General features: G+C 45.4%; 1 protein-coding gene across 1 annotated transcript in view; it reads left to right on the forward strand.

The window, feature by feature from the left end:
• MTUS2 (microtubule associated scaffold protein 2) overlaps positions 1-24,737 on the forward strand; it is a gene marked incomplete at both ends in the record, with an annotated part of 192,389 nt that overhangs the window by 116,502 nt on the left and 51,150 nt on the right. Inside the window, 3 exons of the mRNA XM_084260864.1 lie at positions 5,168-5,329; positions 11,500-11,598; positions 16,967-17,175. Of these exons, the coding sequence (XP_084116990.1) occupies positions 5,168-5,329; positions 11,500-11,598; positions 16,967-17,175 (470 nt within the window). The remainder of the gene's footprint in view (positions 1-5,167; positions 5,330-11,499; positions 11,599-16,966; positions 17,176-24,737) is intronic.

Below are 24,737 nucleotides of genomic sequence, written 5' to 3' on the forward strand. Positions count from 1 at the left end.
AGTAGTGTCTAAGGATCTCTAAGCTGGAAAGGGCTTGCTATTACCCTGGGTAAATGTTTGTGCTTCAGTGAACATTCGTGATGCCAGCACGTTCCCAGTGTCTCAGGTGTGATTACAGCTCCAAGCCTGATGCCAGCACAGCAAATGCTTTCCCTGACACAAAGAGCTGGAAACTCACCCCGTTTCCATAGGCTTCATGTAGCTGCCCATGAGAGAGAGCTGCAGGAGCTGCTGCACTCATGCTTTAGAACTCTTTCAGGGTCTGTTTCTCAGCAAAACAGACAGGTAGGCATTTGTCAGACCTCAGTTCTCCAGCAGGAGGAGACAGGGCATGGCCAGGTGATGAAGAGGACGGTGGTAGATATGGAGGGAGGGTAACTCAAGCCAACTGGGAGACAGCAGGAATTTTGGTCATGGTTTTCTTTGAACACGCAGCCTACAACACATGGCCAGCCCTGACTTCTGCATGTCTTTACTGGCATAGCAGTGTAGGGGTCCCGTGGGTGCAGATAGGAGTCTCCAAAGTACTTGCAAGTCTTAAAATATCTTTTCTTCTTCCCTGCATTTTTTTACAAGCAGAAGAGTGGAAGATTCCTTAAGGCTCACAGTGAGGAGATGGTAAAAGCAGAGCTAAAGGCATTTAGCTCCAACGGATCGTTAATAACCTGTTAAATACTCGACTGCAAAGTCAGCAGTGTTACTCCTAGAGCATAGAGCCTGCAAAAATATCAGGCTTCTTATATAGGAGCCCCCAAATGACTTGCCAGGTGCTTCAAAGGCAAGCAAGGAGTCTCCCCTGATTTAGATAAAATGCAGAAGTAGAAGAGGAGGAGGGAAGAGGTACGGTACAACAGGAGATGTGATCACCTGGAAACTGCTCACGTGCTGCACATCTGGTGTTTCTGTACAGGCTTTTAGTGAACCATAAGAGCTGATACTCTGCTACTGACTCACCCACTGCAGATAACAGTGGAAGGCATTATCTCATGATGGATTGACAAGTACCATCCGATGAATAATCTTTCTAATTTCCCTTCAAGAGGTGAATTCATCCAAGTAAATGAAAACCTTTCTTTTCCTCTTAGATCATGAGGAATATGCATGTTCCTGAATTTAAATATAATTTCTTCTTTGAATGCTGTTTGAAAAGTGGAATCCAGCACCATGTGTAGCAAGACAAAACTCACCTTGCCCTCCTCCTGGGGCAGCTGTTCTAGTGATATCCATGGAAGCATCAAACATTTGCTTCTGGGGGCATATTATGCATGCAGGTGTTGTTGCACTCTACTGTGTCTTTACAAACTCCTTCTCTGAGTCAACAGCAAAGTGGGAGACATTGTCTCTTATGTTAAATAATCACAGAATCACAATGTTGGAAGAGACCTTTGAAGATCATCAAGTCCAACCATTCCCATCCTAAGCTAAACCAGATCCCTAAGTACCTCAGCTACCCTTTTTCTGAACACATCCAGGGAAGGTGACTCAACCCCTCCCTGGGCAGCCTGTTCCAGGCCCTGACAACTCTGTCAGGAAAACATTTGTTTCTAATGTCCAATCTGTCCCTGCCCTGGCACAGCTTCATGCCATTGCCCCTTGTCCCATCTCCTGTCACCGGGCTGAAGAGACCATCGCCCACCTCTCTACAACCTCCCTTCAGGCAGTTGTAGGTGGGGAGAAGGTCTCCCCTCAGCCTCCTCTTCTCCAGGCTAAACACCCCCAGCTCCCTCAGCCATTCCTCATATGATTTGCCCTCCAGCCCCTTCAATGACCTTATCTCAGAAACCCCTAGATGTTGGTATTGTTATTGTGGTGAGTTGACCTTGGCCAGCTGCCAGACTCCCACCCAGCTGCTCTCTCATTACCTCTCCTCAACAAAAATAAGAAAATAAGACAAAAAAGCTCATGTGTAGGGACAGAAGCAGGGAGATCACTCACCAAATACTGTTACGGGTGAAAAAGAGCTGACTTGGAGAAAATGATTTAATATATTTACGATTAAGATAGAGTTGAATGGTGAGAAACAAAGACAACAAAGCCAAAGCAGCTTCTTCCCCCACCCCTTTTTCCAATGCTCAACTTCACTTCTCCTTTCTCAACTTGTCTACCTCCTGCATCCCACTTCCCCTCCGAGCAGTGTGGGGAGGATGAGGAATGAGGGTTGCAGTCAGTCCAAAGCAATTCCTCTCTGCTTCTTCTTCCTCCTCACATTTTCCCTCTGCTCCAGTGTGGGTTTTTACCATGGGCTGCAGCCCTTCATGATAAACCTGGTCCAGCTTGGGATTGTCTCCAGGGGAGGTAGCTCCTGGGGAGGCAGCTTCTGCCAGAAGCCCACTCCTGTTAAGGGGTCTCCGTGGGCTGCAGCTTCCTTCAGGACCTGTCCACCTGCTCCAGCGTGGGGTCCTCAATAGGCCTGCGGTGTTGATATCTGCTCCACAGTGGTCTTCTCCACAAGATGCAGGGAAATACCTGCTTCATTGTGGTCTTCTCCAGGGGCTGCAGGGAACACCATCTCCCCATCCTTCTTCTCTTGCCCTGGAGCAGCTTGCAGGGCTGCTCTAGGTTTTTTCCCCAATCCTCAATGCAAGGCAGCTGTCTTCCCAGAGGTGCCTCGAGGAGTTTGTGCAGCCACAGCATTTGGTCTACCAGGCTGTTCTGATGCAGGAGGCCTGATGAGGCCCTGTTTATCAGCTTTCCCACCCACTCATTTCTGCAATTATGCTGTGCTTTAGACAGACGTTCTTGTACCTGTCGGCATCTTAAGGCAGATATTATTTTTTTCTTTTCATCTCTTTTTTTTTTTAACAAGAGGTTATGTAACTCCCCTGGACACTTTGTTCTTCAAGGCAGGAGTTGCTTCTTGCCAGCCAGATTTGTGAGTTGGAACGTGCTCCACATAATACCGTTCTCAATAGAGGATAAAAGGTTTCAATTAAAAAGCACTTGAATGGCATTTCTCTGCAAATAATAGGAACAATTTCCTCCTCAAGGTGAGTGTTTCTGCTGCTGAAACTTTTAAACAAACAGCTGAGGAAAGGAAAAGAAATAATTCTGCAAGCTGTGCTACCCAAACTGACTGGGTGAGCACATATTGAGGACATTGAGGTCCTTGAGCGAGTGCAGAGAAGGGCAACCAGGCTGGGGAAGGGGCTGGAGGGCAAATCCTCTGAGGAGCAGCTGAGGGAGCTGGGGATGTTTAGCTTGGAGAAGAGGAGGCTGAGGGGAGACCTTCTCCCCACCTACAACTACCTGAAGGGAGGTTGTAGAGAGGTGGGTGATGGTCTCTTCAGCCAGGGGACAGGAGATGGGACAAGGGGCAATGGCATGAAGCTGTGCCAGGGCAGGGACAGATTGGACATTAGAAACAAATGTTTTCCTGCAAGAATTGTCAGGGCCTGGAACAGGCTGCCCAGGGAGGGGGTTGAGTCACCTTCCCTGGATGTGTTCAGGAAAAGGGCAGATGAGGTACTTAGGGATCTGGTTTAGATTAGGATGGGAATGGTTGGACTTGATGATCTTCAAAGGTCTCTTCCAACCTTGTGATTCTGTGATTCTGTGATATCTGAGACCACATCAGGAGAAACTTCAGGAGCATGATGCAACCAGACTGAGGTGGGCACACGCGTTGTAGCATCCCCCTGGCACCTGGTAGAGATGTCCTCAAGCCCAGCTGCAGAGGAGACAGGGCCAGGCTGGGCCAGACGTTCTGCTGATGCAGCCTTTGGTCAGCAGCTCGTTCAGCACGTAACCTGAAGTGTTTGTTACACGGGTGAAAAACCCGTGTCGTCTGGATATAAAGCAACGACCTCCTGCGCTCTGGGGTTGTTATGTGTGCAGCAGTGTAAAGATGACAAATGCTTAAGGTTTTCTTCTTCTTGTACACAGCCCAGTACGCTGCTTTGTTTGAATTTTTAATGCGTTGTGTTATTTGAACAAAGGTCAAATGTGTTTGTAGAAGTCCATGTATACTGCAAATAGGAGCTTTAAATTAAGACCTTATTAAATTAAGACAGCCTTAAAGACAACAGCAAAACTTAAAGCTGTTTTGTCAGAGCCAGAAGGTATATTCTCCCTTTATCAGAAAAGAGGATTTACTTTTCCAAGCTGCCCTTTTTTTCTAGTGGATGTTCAGTAAGAAAGGCAAAAAAACACCCTCTCTCCTTTACTTGCACGCATTTAAGAAGCCTACATCTTAAAAATACTGGAGACTTGGACATGCTAGTTATTAAAACAATCTTATCATTTTCTGCAGGCAGTACCTCTATAGTTTTGTATTGTATCTTTTTACAATAATGGAAATTAAAAAAATAGTCTTTTTTTCTGAAACCCTAGGTATTTCTTTCCACTATCTCCCTCATTTTTTGAAATAAAATGCTCATCCTTCTGCAAATGTTCAAGTCTAGATGTGCTGTAATCTTATGCTCCTCTTAGGCTTTCTACTCAATAGATAAGAAGACACTGCAACTTTACCCCTTTCAAATGTTAAGAGCGATTTCCTTATATCTACAAGGAGACTGGGATGTCCTTATTCCCTAGATGGCAAATGCAGGAAGAAAGAATACCCATTAGGGGTATTGACAGAGGTCGATATAAACTGGAAACCTTGGCAACCTAAGATTCATTATGAGAATATGATTGAAGTGGATGGAAGAGTTAAGGCAGATGTTATTTTTTCCTTTCTGTTTTTCATCTTACAATTCAAATGCCTGAGCATGGTCTGAGGGACTGTTTGTGGGAAATCCCTCCTGGATAGAATTTGGAACCTTGCACCTCTGAGGCCCGCTATTCCCCCTTACTCTGACAACTCCTAAGTGTTAGGGTGAGTGTGTAGGGTGGCTCCTGTGGCAGCTACAAAGCCAAAACCAGTCTTTTCACCCCGATATTTAGAAAGTCTTTGGTTTCTTTATGGAGCTAGCCCAAACACAGGTGTTATGTTACTGTTGGATCCAGACTCCAGCAGCTGCCAAGACTCAGCATTTAAACAGATTGTGGGGAACTCCTTATTTTTACATAACCATTTGCACTGGAGAAAGTCCACGTAACTCAGCCCAAGTTGGGATGAGAATATATCTTCATAAATTATGATTGCTGATACAAGCCCAGCTCATATGCCATGGTTTCCATGCATTTTTTATGATCTCCTAATTAGTACAATTTTGGTCTCCTGCAGGTTCCAGCTTTGGAAACGAAGAGCAAACTACTCCTAAGGTATCTACACCTTCTAAAGATGCCCCTAAGGGGACCAGCAAGAGCACGACACAGGCATCAAGCAGCACAGTGACTCCACGCAGGAGCTTACTTCCAGCCCCAAAAACTGCCACAGCACCTGCTGGTAAGTGTTCTAAACTTGAAAAAGCTCCTGCATTAGGCCAAGAAATGCAGAAACCTTATTATAATGCTATTTTACTGCTTACACAATTAATTTCCATGTAATTCTTGGGCACATTGCCAGAGTGCTGATTTGAACTCTATCTGCAGTAGTGTCTTTGAAAGACAGTCAAGAACATGGCTATAATCTCATTTTTGTGAGCTGTGTCTGGAGTTGATAGTGTTTATTGATCCTAAAAACACATGGTTTTGCCCCAGCTGAGAGCTGAGCACCACGCAGCCGCTCGCTCTCTATGAGGGGGTGGGGAGAGGGAATTATAGGGGAGGGGGAAGGGAGGGAAAAGAAAACAGAAAATAAAGCAAAACCTGACGGGTTGGGAATAGGGTAGTTTGCTGGGACAGCAGAGAGATAGATATAATAATAATAACAGATGACCCTCCAGTGACCACAGGTAGAATCACAGACTCATAGAATGGTCTGGGTTGGAAGGGACCCCAAGGATCATAGAGCTCCAACCCCCCTCACACAGGCAGGGACACCAACCTCAGGCCTGGATCTACACCAGGTTGCCCAGGGCCCCATCCAACCTGGCCTTGGCCTGTCACCTTCCATGGGGACACGCAACTGGACACTTTGCGATGCTTCAGGCTGGCCATAGATGAACTTGTGGGTTGACAGCCACCATGAGCTGTAATGACATACTGTGCCTGAGACAAACAGCCTCCTGGAGACAGAGCAGAATAGTTTCTGGTTGGATTTACTTTCTCCCAGCCTGGGTGGAGTGTGGTATGCAGTCATTGAGTCTGTGGGTGCATGGGACCACTGAGGTGTGCCCTGTTGCAGGAAGTGCAGTGGAGAGCAGCCAGGTTTGCTCTTCCCCTTGTAAGGCCATTAGTCTGACTCTGCTGTTGTTCCCTAAGCTTTGCCTCAGCCAGGAAGCTGTCAGTGTGGGAGGACAAGCACAGTGTGGCATACTGGAATGAGAGCAGCAGAGGGCCACCAAAGTGGTCAAGGGACTGAGGCAATGTGACAGAGTGGGAGAGCTGGGGTTCTTCAAGGAAGGTAAAGGGAGGTCTTATCACAGTCTTCTGTTATCTAATGGGAAGATCCAGAGGGAGCAAAGCCAGACACTTCTCAGAGGTGCACAGTGACAGGGCAAGAGACACCAAACACAAGTTGGAACACAGGAAATTCTTGCTGTGAAGGTGACTGTTATTCATGATCACCTCTGAATGTGGTCAAACACTTGAGCAGATTTTCTAGAGAGGTGGTGAATCCTCCATCACTAGACATACCTATAACTTAGCTGGACAAAAGCCTGTGCCACCTGTTCAAGTGCACCCCACTCTGAGCAGGAGACTGGACCAGGGAACTTCAGAGTTCCTTCTAAAAAAGCTGCACGTGCAATTCTCTGTGTTAAAACACCTTGGGCCCAGAGGCAAATAAATGTGCCTGTTGTTTTGCAGTGCTGTGGCCTCTTCTGCACATTCAGAAGGAGTAACTCATAAGCAAAAGTGTCTAGCTAAAGGGTATGTCCACCCTGGGGACATGAGCACAGAGCTACCACAAAGGCAACGGGACTTGCCTGCAATTCAGTAAAAAACTAAAGTATGGCTCAATCATTGTGTGTAAGGATTTGAGAAGTGGCTTACAACTGACAAGCTCTGCATAGTTTTTATTTTCTTCATGTAACAGAGCTTCCTGTATGGTCTCATCCCAGTCTGGTCTTCTTCAGCCAATCTCTCAGAACATATACAGAAAATTCAGCTTGGTAACTCTAAAGTCTCTGTGTGTTTGAAAGGTTTGTCTTCAGGACCCTGATGCAGCTCTGGGCTGTCTGTGCCTGCAGTCCTGATCCAAACTCCTGAGCACCAGGTTGCTTCTTGTTCCAGACCTCATCTCCTTCCACCAGACTGGACTTGCCACCCAATGGTCTATGAAATTAGAGAGCTGAAGGGTTTGGGAATGGGGGCCAGGGAGGAGAGGTGTGACAGCATACTTATTTCACCTTGGTTATTACTCTTATTTAATTTTTATCTCACAGACAAATGACTGTTGTTCCTCATAAGAAATCTCATCCTCTGTGTGTAATGACAGTAGAGATAAGGAACTCACTTGAGCAGCTCGTTTCTACTTGGGCTATTAAATTAAAGGCAATCAAAAGCATTGTTCAAAAAACTAACCCAGTCAATTCCTGTGCTTTTGCAAGTACCAGTAAATCATATGTAACAGGGCAGGCTGTTAAACACAATCAGTCAAGATGAAAAATAGGATGCTGGTGTTATCACAGCTCTCACCAGCCAGCTTGCAGTGTAAAATGTGCTGCTTATAATCAGCTTCTGCAAAATCCAGGCAACACAACCTCAGCAGGAGGGAGAGGGGTGAGCTAAGGTCTGCTGATGGGAAAAAAGTGAACACCAGTGCACTTGCAGGGGTGGAGGGAGAAGAGTCTGCTGCTGCTTTGCTCCCCTTTGCAAACGCTCTCCATTAAAGCTGAACAGCAAATATGTTGTTCCTGGACTCAACTCAGGGATGCCCAGCACAGTGTTGCACGTGAGAGCGAGATGTTCAACTGCAAGTACTCTCACCTCGTTTCTGGGAACCATTCTGAAGCATGGCATAGCTCAGCTTAGTGGGGAAGTGAATCATAGAATCATAGAATCATAGGGGCTGGAAGGGACCTGGAGAGATCATGGGGTCCAACCCCCCTGCCAAAGCAGCTCCCCAGCTCATATTGCACAGACAGGCGTCCAGACGGGGCTGGAATCTCTCCAGAGATGGAGACTCCACCACCTCCCTGGGCAGCCTGTCCCAGGGCTCTGGCACCCTCACTGGGGAAAAGTTCTTCCCCATGTTGCTGTGGAACTTCCTGTGCTCCAACTTGCAGCCACTGCCCCTTGTCCTGTCTCCACAGAGCACTGAAAAGGGGCTGCCCATTCCCCCTGCATCCCATACTTCAGATATTTATAAACATTCATAAGGTCCCCCCTTAGTCTTCTTTTCTCCAGGCTGAACAGTCCCAGCTCACTCAGCCTTTCCTCACAGGGGAGATGCTCCAGGCCCTTCATCATCTTTGTAGCCTCCTCTGGACTCTCTCCGGGAGATCCCTGTCTTTTTTATCCCAGGGAGCCCAGAACTGGACACAATACTGCAGGTGGGGCCTGACCAGGGCAGAGTAGAGGGGGAGGATCCCCTCCTGTGACCTGCTGGCCACACTCCTCCTGATGCCCCCCAGGATCCCATTGTCTCTCTCAGCCCCCAGGGCACACTGCTGGCTCATGGCCAACCTGTTATCAACGAGGACCCCCAGGTCCTTCTCCACAGAGCTCTTCTCCAGTAAGTCATCCCCCAGCCTGTCCTGATTCCAGCAGTTATTCCTTCCCAGGTGCCAGACTCTCCACTTGCTTTTGTTGAACTTCATCCAGTGACACTCAAATGCCATGGGATCCATGTTAAATGACAGGAAAAGAAGGAGTAGTTGTTTTAACTCTGTAACTACCATTGGATGTTCTGAGTTGCCCTGAGATTTTTCTATTCAGTAGAAAGAAGGGTTTGTTTTGTCAGGTTTATCTTTCCCTTCATTTTTTTTAATACCAGGTAACATAAATTGTAATACACAAGAAAACATTCAGACAAGTCAGTGAAATGGTCGATTGACTTTCAATTTGAAATAAACACAAGGGGAAAAGCACTAGCATTAGCAGTTTCTGCTCCAACAAATATGTAGTCTTTCTTCTACATCTACTCATTTATTCACAGTCTTTCAGTGTCCCACGGATCACAGGAAGCAGAGGCTCTAGAGAGAATCAAACTGCTCTTATTCTACAGAATCCATCGTATTTCCAGCCTTATTTGTTTTGTCTCAAGCACTGCATGCCTGGATGTGTCATTGCTCACCAAGGACACAACTAGTCATGAGTATCAGGGGGAAAGGCAGAAGGAAGCTCTAAGTGGCTCTCTGTGCCTGTGAGTGACTTGAAAACCCTTCCTTGGGGTTTTTTTAAACATTCAGGCTGCATTAGTTAACTTATAAAATACGCCTGAGAACAGCTGGAATCCAACCAAATGCAGCCAGTCCCGTTGAATTGGTAATGATGTCTACAGCATGTTAGGATTTGTTTTGGAATAAATACTCAACGTGTAATTTGGTAGCATGTTTTCAGTCTGAAGTGTGAAAGCAAATTGAAGCTTATCCCACTGTACCAGCTTTTAAAGACTTGTATTCGCCTGCATCTTTCTAAGTGCTGATTCTGCAGCAGCTTCTGAGAAGATGCCTTGGATAAGGTGTATTTAACTCTCATTCCTAGGCCAGTATTCAGCAAATGGGGGAATGAAGAAGTGGCCTTACTTGTCTGCTGCTTTTCTGAGTGGTTGCTCAGTGATTCACATGTCTGGGGTGTTTTGTCTTGTATTTCTAATGATTTTGTCTCTGCTCCTTCTGTTTGGTTTGTAGCAAGCTGTGTGTGCTAATTAGGAAATGTAAATACCTTTACAAAACTGTGCCTTTGGATGCATTTTTGCAAAGCAAATGCTGTAAGCACACCAGTAGAAAAGACGAGCACGTATTTATTCTCACAGTTATCTTATGGCCTGAAACATCCATTTCTGTAGGAGTATAGCTTTTAAAAGAGAAAATGTTGGGGTGGTCTGTAACCTTAAATGGAATGTAAATTCATATAATTCATGCCCCTTCCCTGGCAGGTTTCAAGGCCAGGTTGGATGGGGCTTTGAGCAAACGGGTCTGGGAGACAATGTCCCTGCCCATGGCAGGGAGGGTTGGAACTGGATGATCTTCGAGGTCCCTTCCAACCCAAGCCACTCTGATTCTATGTTTCTAAGATTCTATGTAAAAATTAGTAGTTTGTGGCTTTGATTCCTGGCTATTGGAAAGATAACTTCTCACTCCATGAGCTCCCATAGTGGAGAGGGTTGGCAGAGCCTTGGAAGCTGTTCCTGGGAGCTTGGAAGTTTGTGCTGGTTCCTTTCACTGGGAGGCTCAGTGCTAAAAGCCTTGCTTATGCAGCCAGGAGGAATAAAACTTATGTACAGGCATTTAGCACAGAGTTCTGGATTTCCAGCCTGTAGGCAATAACATTAATAGTTTGAAGTAAACTTCCAGGTGGGAATTAATATACTTTTAAAAAGACAAATTTAGAAAAAACATTTAAACAGCACCCACATTCAAGAAATATGCTTGTGTGATATTTAGCTTCCTTTTGTAATTTTATTTTAAGAATTTTCAATACTTTATGATATTATGCACAATGCTTTTTGACATGTCACAATACATATGACAGTCGAAGTATTATTTGAGGTTTTAGACATGTTCAAGCCCATAACAATGACTGAAATGTTTATCTTGTTTCCTGGGTCCCAGTGGAGCACCAAACATTTTGTGTACATTAAAACCTTTGAGATGCTTCTAGTCCACTTTCAGGTAGAAAAGATGAAGCCATGTAACCTGCTGCTGTGCCATGCCCCATGGTACAGCATTACACTGATTGTCATGCCAACACTCTCCTACATATTTTTTTAAACCTGAAAATCAAGATTGCTGTGAAATGACAAGTTCAGAGCCCAAACTCTTGTTATTTAGAAATTAATTGTCCCTGTGGGAACTTCTCTTGAAATCGGCATGTTTTCTGAATGTTTCTCCTTTAACCAACTGAAAGCTGTTGTTTCAAAAGAGGAGAGAAAGAACAAACCCCATTTCAAGAAAAACATTCAGCACAAGCTCTTATTTGAGGTCTGACACCAGGGCCAGCTCTTCCCTTATAATTTCCCTGTGGGTGATGAGCTTAACTGGATGACAACAGTTTGCTCCTGAGGACTTCCTTTCTTTCGCTGGCTGTGTGATTCCTAAATCCCTCCCTGCTGAGTAGGGCCATAGAGTGGCCCACAAGACCTTTCTGCTTCATGAAGGAGAAGCCAAATAATTGCTAGCTCCACATGCTCTTCTCCTCCACCCCTTCCCAGCAGAGCTGTGCTGGGCGCTGGCTCTTCCCTTGCTGCACAACCCCTCCTTGCTTCCCTGATTCCCGTATTGCCAACCCTACCAGACCTTATGAACCCTTCTGATTTTGTAAACTGAAGGAGGTTGGTTATCCTTGTTTCTCCTTCTTTCTTTTTATTAGTCTACTCTTCTGTCCTTTTTTTTTTTTTCTCTAAAGCAGGTCTGAAGAAAGAAGTACAAAAAGATCAGGATGCTAACAGACCAGCTGTCTCATCCCCTAAGAGATCAGCAGTAACAGCCACCAAGCTCCATTCACCAGGTATTTATGAACCCAAAAGCACTGCTTCAAGGAAGATTTAAACTTGTTGAATTTGCATCTCTTGTTAACGCAGTAAAATCTGAGACCTACTATTGTTAAGTGAAGATTGATTGTGTCCAAGCTTCATTAAGCAGGCTTTATCATACCAATACATGAGCTGAATAGACTTATCTTCTCTTTGTTACAACCACACAATCATCTCACCTTCTAAACAAAGAGTTGTTTCTGTTACATATTTAAGGGGACAGAAACATGGGGGGCTTTTATAATTATAGTTTTCTTATATAGCAAGAGAACAGTTAGATATAGTGGAATAAAAGACACCTCAGACAATTACCTGGAGTGATAGTGTATTACTTGTAATCTACTCTTACTGTTGTGCAGAGGCCCTAAATTTCCTGGGCATAATAGGAAAAGGGATTATCTATAGAAATAACCTTCAGAGTACTATTAGGACATTATCAATTTATTTGTCAATATTGGGCACAAACACATGGCTCTAGCACTTCTAATGAACACTATTGCTTATTTAATAAAATGGAGAGTATATATTTCTATTTCTGTATACTAAATACACATTAACAAATGTATAAAGTACATAAAGGCTTTTGTAAGGCTGGCCTTTGGCTGATCTAAATGCTTCTGAAATGAGTGTGCATGGTCCCATTGATTTCATTGTAATCTTCTGTTGCATTGTCTTCTGCTCTACTTAAACAATTTAAGTGTCATCTCTACAGCTATATGGTACTCGAGTTATAATTATGGGGGTAGAACCCCATGTTTCTTCATGTGATGGCACAGTAGAAAACATTTAGAACAGCCCTTTGGCTCCTATAACTTACATCAAGAGTCTCTTCATGTTTACTAAACTCAGTCCCTGTTGACCTCCTTTCCAACCAACCAAATGAAGAAGGTGGAAGGTTAAATTTAGTTTTCTCAGGCACAAGAAGACTCAGAGTTCTTCTCCTTCCTAAGATACTAGGGTAAAGAGATTAACTTAACACTATCCTCTGAATCATATAATTTCCAGGCTATTTTGCACCTGGTGAGATCACCAAGACAGATTAAAAGAAAAATTTGTTGTGGAGAGTGCCAGACCAGCAGCTCACCAGCGTTTATAGCAGTGGGAGTCCAGTCTCTGCATCAGCACTGATCGTGGCTGCAGCATCATGTTACAGCACAGATGATTTGCCTTCACTAGAATTAGAAAGCAAAATGAAACACAGGCATACTTGTACTGTGTATTTGTGTTGTCTTAAAGGAGGTCTGCATTTCCATGGGTGGCTTAATGATTTTCAAGGCTTAAAGTTCTGGCATATCTAATACATAAAGCCTTGATGGTTTCCTCATTCTGATAAGAGGCTGCCCTCTCTCCATCAGACTGATTTAGGATTTCTTAAGCTTGGTTGCCTCAAGTTGTTTATCAATTATATTTAAATGTGTTTCGGCTTTTTTTTTAAAGTCATGTTCTTTGAAATAACAGCAATAAAGCAATAAAGACAGATGATCTTTTCACCTATTTAATGATTTCACAAAATAGTCAAGTCAGCCATTAAACTGGACAAGGATTGAGTGCAGCTGGGGCTCAGGGGCAGCATCACAAACATTTCTCCATTGGGATTGCAAACTCATGTGGCATTTACACTTTGTGATAGGAGACCACGTGTCCCACAGGTTACTGCACTGCAGCTACACTGGGCCATGGAACAGCTTCTAAAATTTCTCAGCACCATTTCTAAGTTGCTTTCTCTCTGTAACTGGCCTCTTGACTTCCACACCTTGAGTACTGTGTGCAGTTCTGGGCTCCTCACCATCAGAAGGACATTGAGGTCCTGGAGCGAGTGCAGAGAAGGGCAACCAGGCTGGGGAAGGGGCTGGAGGGCAAATCCTCTGAGGAGCGGCTGAGGGAGCTGGGGCTGTTTAGCCTGGAGAAGAGGAGGCTGAGGGGAGACCTTCTCCCCACCTACAACTACCTGAAGGGAGGTTGTAGAGAGGTGGGCGATGGTCTCTTCAGCCAGGGGACAGGAGATGGGACAAGGGGCAATGGCATGAAGCTGTGCCAGGGCAGGGACAGATTGGACATTAGAAACAAATGTTTTCCTGACAGAGTTGTCAGGGCCTGGAACAGGCTGCCCAGGGAGGGGGTTGAGTCACCTTCCCTGGATGTGTTCAGGAAAAGGGTAGCTGAGGTACTTAGGGATCTGGTTTAGCTTAGGATGGGAATGGTTGGACTTGATGATCTTCAAAGGTCTCTTCCAACCTTGTGATTCTGTATTCTGTAGTTTCTTTTAATGTTTGTTAACTGTCAAGCAATATTCTTTTAGCCTTGAATCTGATCTTTAGACTTGGGATTGGTCCTCCTGAAGATTTGTGAGGGAGTTTTGAGATGCAGAGTCTTGGAGGGATCTCAATTTCGTTATCTATTGATGCAATACCATTGCTTAATCTGTGTGTAGGATCAGCTGTATATAGATGCAGGTGCTCTCCTTCAACCCCATTGCAAGACAGGGCCATCTGTTTCTGATATCTGTCATTCTAGAGATTGCTTTTATCAATCCTCTCAAGGAATTCCCTCACTTTTCTTACCGAAATGTCAGAAATTGGACAGTTAAGAGGAGAATAAATTGCATTCTCCATCTAAATCCTCATGGACTATGTTAATTATGAGACTATATTTAGATTGCTTTCTTAGTTCAAACACATAGGTAGATAAAAAAGAACTGGAAGTTTTGAAGTTGATCAAAGGGCTTCAGTGATTTAGGCGTACACTGGATCTGCCCTCTGGTCCCACCATCAGCAAAAAGGGGACACTGAGGATCAGGGCCAGCATCATTAATATATACCTTGTTTTGTGCAGTGTGACAGAAGAGACATCAATGGTAGAATAAGCTTAGTGAGCTGCTTTTCAGACCCAAATGAACTGAGATATTCAGATTTCTCCCTGAGGAGAATAGCACAGTTTAATTTACAAGGTCATTTTATAATACTGACAAGGACAACACAGAGATGTGTACTTCAGATGTTCCAGTGAATAGGAAAGCTAGAAAGATATAAGACAACAACTTGATGGGTTTCTGTTTTAATTAAAACTGGACTGATTTCAAGGGCTTCCCTTACACTTCTGCCCATTCCTTCAGTTGCAACATTACCATGCTGCTTAAACAACTTGAGATTTGTAGTCCTTGTAACTAAAGGAGTCTATGATGTGATTACCATCACAGAAACGTGGTGGGATAATTCACATGACTGGAGTGCTGCAATTGCTGGTTACAAACTATACAGGCATGACAGGCTGGGTAGGAGAGGAGGTGGGGTACCCTGTATATCAGAGAAGTCTTGTGATTGCCAGCCCTCATCCTTACTGGGGACTTCAATTTACTGGATGTCTCCTGGAGGTACAGTACAGCAGGGAGGAAGCAGTCTAGCAGGTTCCTGGAGTGTTTGGAAGACAACTTCCTGACCCAGCTGGTGAATGAACCCACCAGGGAAGGTGCCCTGCTGGACTTGTTGTTTGTAAACAGAGAAGGCCTAGTGGGGGATGTGTAGGTTGGAAGATGCCTGGGGCATAATGATCATGAGTTGATAGAATTCTTAGTACTGGGAGAAGTAAGAAAGGGGAAATGGCATGAAGCTGTGCCAGGGCAGGGACAGATTGGATATTAGAAACAAATGTTTTCTGGAAAGAGTTGTCAGGCATGGAACAGGCTGCCCAGGGAGGGGGTGGAGTCACCTTAGAATCATAGAATCATAGAATCGCATGGGTTGGAAGGGACCCCAAGGATCAGAGAGCTCCAACCCCCCTGACACAGGCAGGGACACCAACCTCCAGGCCTGGAGCTACACAAGGTTGCCCAGGGCCCCATCCAACCTGGCCTTGAACACCTCCAGGGACGGGGCATCTACCACCTCTCTGGGCAGCCTGTTCCAGCCCCTCACCACTCTCTCTGTAAAAAACTTCCCCCTAAGATCTAATCTAAACCTTCCCTCCTTTAGTTTTAATCCATTCCCCCTTGTCCTGCCAGTGTCTACCCTTTGAACAAGTCGATTCCCCTCCTGTTTGTATGTTCCCTTCAGGGACTGGAAGGCTGCAATGAGGTCCCCCCACAGCCTTCTCTTCTCCAGGCTGAACAAGCCCAGCTCCCCTAGCCTCTCTTTGTAGGGCAGGTGCTCCAGCCCTCTCATCATCCTTGTGGCTCCTCTGAACCCTCTCCAACAGTTCCACATCTTTCTTTTATTGAGGGCCCCAGATCTGGACACAGTACTCCAGATGGGGCCTCACAAGGGCAGAGCAGAGAGGGACAATCCCCTCCCTGTCCCTGCATCACCTCCCTTCCCTGGATGTGTTCAAGAAAAGGGTAGATGAGGTACTTAGGGATCTGGTTTAGCTTAGGATGGGAATGGTTGGACTTGATGATCTTCAAAGGTCTTTTCCAACCTTGTGATTCTGTGATTCTGATTCTGTGATTCTATACTAAAAAGACAGGTTTTTTATGGCTGTTGCTTTTATTAATCTCTTATTTTGTGATATGTTCTACCCTGTTAAGAGCCTCTTTAATCAAAGAATCTGTAATAAAATAGGGTTCCTGCATAGAAAGTCTTTAACTGACATGAAAATTGATAGAGGACATACTGATTCTGATGTGCAGAGAGTGCCAGTGGTCTGGCTGGTCAGTGTTATGTGGTTCCTGGTGGCACTTAAATATTTATGTTTTTTGCTGCAACTTTAGAAGGGTTATAAAGGGTTACACAAGGGGCACTGGTGATGTAGGTTGAAGTATTGTTGATAAAGAGAAATAGTGATATCCCAATAGAAAGAAACTCATGCTGCATTTGTGTTCAGAGGAGATTCAGCCCCACATTGTCCCATTTGGAGGCAAAAGGAAATCGCAAAGGAAATCTGGCATCTCTGTTAAGTCACCCACCCTGGGGTTCAGGTGGCCAAAGAAATCATATGTATAATTGTTTCGCACATCCACAATAGGATAATGAGAATCTCAACATGGAAATGCCCATTGAAGACTCTTCAGCATCACACATCAGGATTGTATTCTAGCATAGGTGAGATGAATCTTTCGTCTACCAACCTCAGCTCTCAGTAAGACACTCTTAGGTGAGATCTCCTCAACTCCTTCTAGCACACCTACAGGCTCAGAGCCTGAGGTGAGATGACTGTTACAAAGCTTTGAGCTCTGGCCTCTAGGAAAACATATGTTGCTGTGCTCTTGCTTCTTTTGGAAGTCCTACAGATCTGTGTGAATGCTGCAGATGGTTTTATCTTTTATAGGGTGCCAAAACTCTTAGAAACACATAAAGGTCATGTCCATACACATGAAGCTACCCTGATGGTCTTTTCTTCTCTCCTTCGTAGGACATCCCAATCAAAGGCCAGCCACCCCAAGGAATGGATTCTCTCCCAAACCAGGAGAGAGTCGAGATGCAGAGAAGCAATTTGTTCAGAGGCTGAAGGAAAAATGTGATGAGCAGTCTCGGCAACTGAGCAATATTCGAGATGAGCTTAAAAGGGTCAGCTGTGGCTTTGATGTCTTTGCTATAACAACACAGCACTTCTTCAGGCAGGTAAGTGCAACAGGTACTTTTTACCATTGGAAAGATGCTTTTCTTTGACATCAGTCACTTGCCCAAATGTATTCCATAGTCATTGTGACTTTGACCTTGGGAGCAACAGCTATTGTGAGGAGGGAATTACACCTTGATGCCATGTGTTTGAAAACCCAAGTTCAGGAACTTGGAAGAGAAAAACTTGTGACTGAAGCATTTGTCGCAAGCACAGAGGGGCTTCAGGGTGTTTTTAGGATTGAAGCAGATGTAGAAACTGAGAAATCCCAGTCCCTGCCTGCTACAGCTGAGATGGGAAGTGTAATTGATACTGGTATTTGCAAACAAATGCAAAAAAATCTGTGCATGTAGTCAACCAAAGGACTTGCATGAAGGGAAAGATTTGATTATTCACAGTAGTTATCTGCTCTTCCTGTTCACCACTGATCAGGCCTGACGATCCTTGTTACAGAGGTACCAGCTCCTGAAGATGTTAGAATAACACTGTCCAAGCATTTATTTAGCAGGTATAAAGAACATAAAGAAAATATTACCAGTAATTAGGAAAAACTCACTAAACCTGAGTCAAAGTTAGTAAAGTCTAAAGACAACTACAGTAACCATGAAGGACTTGTAAGCATTGCTTGTTTCAAAAGCCATTACTGACCTAAGAAATTTACCTGGGCTCGGTGGTCCAGATGTGGTTCACCTGATGCTCAAGGATCTAGCACCATCCCAGATTAAGGTTTTACTCTGTAAAACAGGCAGACAATCACCAGCACTAGGGTAATATCCCTGCTCACAAGTTTGTCTACTTTTGGAAGAGACAGGAGTAAGCTTTGTGTATTAAATGAGAGAAAGAAACAAAAATTCAACACAAATCAATTCAAACACAAATTCAATCTCCACAAATTCTGAAATAACTTTATTCCATTATTTTTTCTATATTAGTGGGAAAGGTTACCTTTGACTAAATCCCACAGTTCACACTTTCCTCTAAGTAGGAGCTGATCTTGCTGGAGGGAGCTTCACCAAGCTGAGAAAAACAGGGATTTTTTTAAGATGTACTAAATATTTTAAATACCTTCCCAAAGGATTTCCCCCCTCTTCTCTTTGGTCTTGACATTTCTGGGTTTGATGGGCATTTGTAAAGCTTTTTTTTTGCCTTTTTTTTTTTTGAGCTGACTGTAGAGTGTCCTTGATTAAAGCAGAGGGGAAACAAAAAAAGGGCAAAGCAGTGTCTGCTCAGCTTTGTCTCTGCATTGTCCACTGGGGAGAGATTTTTCATCTCATGCCTCGTGCACAATTTGCTGAAGGGCTGAAGGAATTGTGGAAGCTTGGGCATATCTCCTTCATCTCCTCTGGACATGTTTTAAATGAGAACAGCTGCTGCAGCTGACCTTTGAGATGATTCTCATCCTCTTGGTGCATGTTACATCTGTCCTGAGAATGTCTCTGAAACTGAGCACCTCAGGGGACTTTATTTAATAGAGTCCTCTCCAAGCCTTGGCTAGGCATGGCTGTGCCTCATGTTCCCAGCTCCTCTGTGCTGGGTGTTTTCAGTAATATTTACTCTGAGTGTCTGGAGGGTTTTGAGGTAAAAAAGCAATATACCTGTGGAATTAAGTGCCTCCAGGCTTGGGCAGGATCAGCTGTAGATTTTTTTCAAATCCACTGCTGGATGTGCTTACCTGTGTTCAGCCTGAGTGTCAGTCCCTTCTGGGCTTGCCTGGTTGCCCTGGAGTATATATGTCTGCACATCACTGCTCAGCTCACTTGGGAGCTGTGTAACATGAAGCCATCCCAGGGAAAGACACCCCTGGCTTCGCTGGGTGATGAGCTGTATGCTCAACATGAGCCCAAAACCCCTTAGGTTTTCACATTTCATACCTGCATTGGGAGTGTGGTTCCTTTAGGCTCCATTTTTAGCAGGTAGCAGCAGGTAAGCCATTCCAGAAGACTATTTACAGCAGCAGAGATCTCAATTTCTGCTTGAGGTACTTCCCTGTCTTGCCTGAGGACTCCAGGGAAGCCTAAGGCTCCTGCACTTTTAAATTCAATGCTGTAATTGAGCCCTTACATGTAATGGAGTGATCTGGGACTACTCAAGCAATTGTGTAATTGAGTAGCCTGATCTTGCAACACAGACTTGGAAGTTTGTGTCATTTGACAATACAATCTGCAGGCCTTTTCTGAGATGGCATTATTGTTGGAGAGCTTGGGTCAAATTGAGTTGGTTGGCTTTCAGTTAGGGCAGCCTGGAAAAAGAAACCTTTCCCAATACATAACAACAATAATTGTGTGTGTTTCTGAGAGGTCTGCAGGCCAAATGGTTGAGGTCTGAGTAGAAGCACAGTGAATAATTTTCATAAGGTGAGCCCTGACTCCAGAAACGTTTGGGGCTGATTCATCCAACTGGCAGTTCTGCTCTGCTTAGCAGGGGGCCCAGCCCTGCTTTGGGGCTAGGGACCCTCTCTGGGTTGATAGTCACCCACAGCCTGATTTTAGTAGGTCTCTCTCATTCCTTACACCACACCAAAATAATGTACAAACCAGATATTTTGTTTCTCTGTATTGCAGCTGACTTATGTTGGAAATTGTGCTCTCAGACAGCAATGACTGACCTGAGTCTTAAAAGCAGCCCAGTGACCAGTGTTTCACACACAGAGGCTGGAGTCTCTCCATGCCCATGGCTCTCTCATCTTGCTATCAGTGTTTCTGTTCTCTCTCCAAAGCTGGGGAAAGCACCAGTGCAAATGGTCCAACAGACATGTTTAGCTGAGGAAAGAGCATATTGTCATGCACCAGCGGTTTCTTTAAGCACTTTCAGCTTTTAAACACTTCTTGTAGCAAACTTGAAGTTGCATGACCATTTTCACTAGTTTTGTTCTCTGGCTGTTTCAGACTACTGCTGATTGGTATCCTAGAATCATCTCTTTCTCTATGGCAAATGCTCTTAATAGGCAAGATTCCTTTAATAGGCCTCAAGGAGTGCACAACGTGTAGCAAGTACTTAATACAGACCCATGAAGTGACAGCTGAACCAATTTGAAGTCTTAGGGAAAAGCCTCAGCAATCAAAGCAGGTGCTGATAGTGGCAGTAGCCCCCCCAAAATGGAAGCAGTGTTTCTGACATGAGCATTTAGCTAGTTATGAAAAGTAATGATTGCAGTGCCTGTGGACAGCATGGCTTCTAATCATTAGTAATTAGCAGATTCAGGCCCTCAGATATGCACACATGACTCCTGGTTGATGACAGGTTGGCCATGAGCCAGCAGTGTGCCCTGGGGGCTGAGAGAGACAATGGGATCCTGGGGGGCATCAGGAGGAGTGTGGCCAGCAGGTCACAGGAGGGGATCCTCCCCCTCTACTCTGCCCTGGTCAGGCCCCACCTGGAGTGTTGTGTCCAGTTCTGGGCTCCCTGGGATAAAAAGGACAGGGATCTCCTGGAGAGAGTCCAGAGGAGGCTACAAAGATGATGAAGGGCCTGGAGCATCTCCCCTGTGAGGAAAGGCTGAGTGAGCTGGGGCTGTTCAGCCTGGAGAAAAGAAGACTAAGGGGGGACCTTATGAATGTTTATAAATATCTGAAGTATGGGATGCAGGGGGAATGGGCAGCCCCTTTTCAGTGTCTGTGGAGACAGGACAAGGGGCAATGGCTGCAAGTTGGAGCACAGGAAGTTCCACAGCAACATGGGGAAGAACTTTTCCCCAGTGAGGGTGCCAGAGCCCTGGGACAGGCTGCCCAGGGAGGTGGTGGAGTCTCCATCTCTGGAGAGATTCCAGCCCCGTCTGGACGCCTGTCTGTGCAATATGAGCTGGGGAGCTGCTTTGGCAGGGGGGTTGGACCCAATGATCTCTCCAGGTCCCTTCCAACCCCTGTGATTCTGTGGTACAAGTGTTGTGCTGGAAGTGAGCAACTGACTGACAGGGAGTTGGAGTGATCCGGCGAGCAGGATGTTTGAGAGCAAACATCACAAACAGCTCCTTGGGTTCCTCCTGGGCTGATCTGGCTTGTTAGCTGGGTAATAAGGGCATTACAGGGCCCATTTTCAGCCCTGTTCAGCAAGTGGCCAGCAGCAGTCCCTCTTGGAAGCAGTAACAGTGCCATCTACAGGAGAGTAACCCACAGTGACAAATGCAGGACCAAAGTCCTTCTGGACATAAAAAGGGAGGAAAAAATAAATAAAATCTGCTCTCATATCTCTAGTACGCTCAGAGCAGATGTGTTTGTGCTGAGAACTGCTGTGGATAAACTGCATTGAGACCCTGGGAACTTGGCTAATGCCTTTCTGCCACTCCTGCTGGAAAGTAGAGTCTCATTGGCAAGTTCTGCCTCTGAAATGTCAAATTAGGACTCCAGATATACAGCACATAAGAGGTCAAGGGATCCTTTCTAGACTGCAGTTCTGAAGGGTGGGAGAAGGTAAGGGAAATAGTCTGTCCCATTCTCTGCTTGGGCTGGGGGAGCTGGGCTTGTTCAGCCTGGAGAAGAGAAGGCTGTGGGGGGACCTCATTGCAGCCTTCCAGTGCCTGAAGGGAACATACAAACAGGAGGGGAATCGACTTTTTTCAAAGGGTAGACACTGGCAGGACAAGGGGGATGGATTAAAACTAAAGGAAGGAAGGTTTAGATTAGATCTTAGCGGGAAGTTTTTTACAGAGAGAGTGGTGAGGGGCTGGAACAGGCTGCCCAGAGAGGTGGTGGATGCCCCATCCCTGGAGGTGTTCAAGGCCAGGTTGGATGGGGCCCTGGGCAACCTTGTGTAGCTCCAGGCCTGGAGGTTGGTGTCCCTGCCTGTGTGAGGGGGGTTGGAGCTCTATGATCCTTGGGGTGTCTTCCAACCCAAGCACAGGTTGGTCTGGTGCACTCTTTCCTAGGTTAAAAAAATACTGGCCTGAATGCTGCTCCCAGAGAGCTGTGATGAATGGAGTTACACACAGTTGGCAGGCAGTCACAAGGGGCATTCCCCAGGGCTCTGTGCTGGGGTCAGTCTTGTTCAATATCCTCATCAATTATCTGGATGAGGGGGGGTTGAGTGCACCCTCATTAAGCTTGCAAATGACACCAAATTGGGTGGGAATGTCCATCTGCTCACGGGTAGGAAAGCTCTGCAAAGTGATCTGGACAGGTTGGGTCAATGGGATGACACCAACTGTATGAGGTTCAACAAGGCTCAGTGCTGGGTCCTGCACTTGAGTCACAACAACCCCAGGCAATGCCACAGGCTTTGGGCAGAGTGGCTGGAAAGCAGCCCAGTGGAAAAAGGATTTGGGGGTGTTGGTTGACACCTGGCTGAATACGAGCCAACAGTGTGCCCAGGTGGCCAAGAGGGCTAATGGCATCCTGGCTTATATCAGACATAGTGTGGCCAGCAGGACTGGGGAAGGAATTTTCTCCCTGCACTCATCACTGGTGAGGCTGCACCTCTAGTGCTGTGTTCAGTTTTCAGCCCCTCACTACAAGGCAGACATTGACAGACTGTGGCAGATACTGTGCAATACTCCCAAACTGTGGGGTCTGCTCTGCTTCAGTCCCTGCAAGACAGAGGGAGAAACTGCAAGGAACCTCTCACCTTCCCCCCCCCCCCCCGCAGTCCTCAGTGGCTTCCTCACAGGCACTGGCTGTGACAAATGGTGCAAATTTTAGTTTGGTGGGAGATGGAAGAAGAGGCTTCCTTGGGAAGCACTTGAGTAGCTGCATTTTGAAACAGCCCCACAATAAGAGTATGTTTGTATCCCTTGGTTAGAGGAGAATTTGGTTAGTTACACATAAATATTTCAGATTTCGAGATAAAAAAGAAATAGCCCCAGGCACTCTAAAGCTCCTCTTCAAGAGGTTTTAAATATCCATTAAAACTCCCCTTGTTTACTTGTTGTCCTCAAAGAGACATAAATTTAGGCTGTGTGCCAAGCACCAGGTAAAGGTGAATTTATTTTCTCCTTTGGTTTGTATTATTGATCTGCATGTGAGCAACTGACTCTGACAGCCTTGATTTTATACTGCTAACTCTCTTTAGCAGTACAGTGGACATCCTCTGGGCTGTCCAGGTAGGAAGGATCCCATCCTCTCTTTGGGAGTCAGAAAGCTGAGCCTCCCTTCAGAAACAAGCCTTTCACCACAGCTCCTGTTTTACCCACATATTCAGAAGATTTCCTTTACTATCATGAGACCAAATGTCAGTCTATAAAGTTGCTGTAAAATTGGAGGTCTGTTCCCAGACAATCTGCAGAAGAAATTTCAAGACCCCATTTTTGAAAAGGGAGATCACAATCAACCTAGAGAAGGGGGCAAATACCAAGCTACCCTCCCAGAAGAAGCAGTGACCAAAGTTACTTGACACATACTTACATGTTGGCTGTTCTTTTCCAGTAATCTGTCCCTCTGGCAGACCTCTATCCCCCTTCTTGTCCATGTAGCCAACCTTAGGCATCACCTGATAACTCAGTCTGTTCCTGCAGCCTCACCTGGAGATACCTGTCATAGCACCCCAGCAGCTCTCCTGCCCTCAGACACACACCCATGGCCTCCCTCACTTTCTCCCTGTCTGTGTTTTCAGACCTCTGACAGGCACATTTCTGTTTGCTGGGTTTACATTGCCCCCAGGGCAAGGTGGCACACCTTCATTTACACAGACATGTCCATGTCTGTGCCATATATAAGCACCATCACAATAATAATGGCAATAATCATCAGTGCAATAGAAACTAATTTTGTTTATGGGATCTTACTGCTTCTGCAGCCCATTAAGAGGAATGATTTATTACCCATAACAAAGATCTAGCAGTACTAAATGTCCATCAAACCAGCTAGGTGTCAGCTTTTTTAATTGCAGAAAGCAGTATGCACAATGTATAATTGCCTTGATTTGGTTTTAGCCTCCACAAATCATAAAGGCAAGCCTTACCTGAAAAATCAATTTTGATCCTCTTCTTTGCCAGTGCAGTAAAATCTGTTTAAGTAACATTAGCTTGTGGTGTTTGAATTACACAGGACAAGGAACAAAAAGATGCTGTCTGGATGGAATTGGGCGTGTTAAAAACAGAAAGCACTTGGCTGACTTAATGTGTTCCTTGGAGTTAATATTTGACCTCTGTATAAAAATCTCATTAGAATTTAAGACATTAACGTTTTTATTATTCCACAGTTATCCAAACAGAGTGCTAGACATTTTGCAGACAGGATAAAGATGATGTTCCAGTCCCGGAGTGTTGAGCATCTAAATGGGCAATATCCCTGTGAAAACATGAGAGTTAAAGTGACAGAGTCTTGGAGCCTGCCATATGCCTAGTTTATTCAAGGATTTATATGGAAAGATTAGCTGCTTGTTTGTGTGCCTGCACACACACACCTGCATGTACACAAGCACACATCCATAGTCAGTTCTGCCATCTCAGATATCCTCTGGGAATCACAGAATCACAGAGTCATAGGGGTTGGAAGGGACCATGGGGTCCAACCCCCCTGCCAAAGCAGCTCCCCAGCTCATATTGCACAGACAGGCGTCCAGACGGGGCTGGAATCTCTCCAGAGATGGAGACTCCACCACCTCCCTGGGCAGCCTGTCCCAGGGCTCTGGCACC

This window comes from Gallinula chloropus (genome assembly GCF_964237585.1).
Source record: "Gallinula chloropus genome assembly, chromosome: 1".
Lineage (NCBI taxonomy): Eukaryota > Metazoa > Chordata > Aves > Gruiformes > Rallidae > Gallinula > Gallinula chloropus.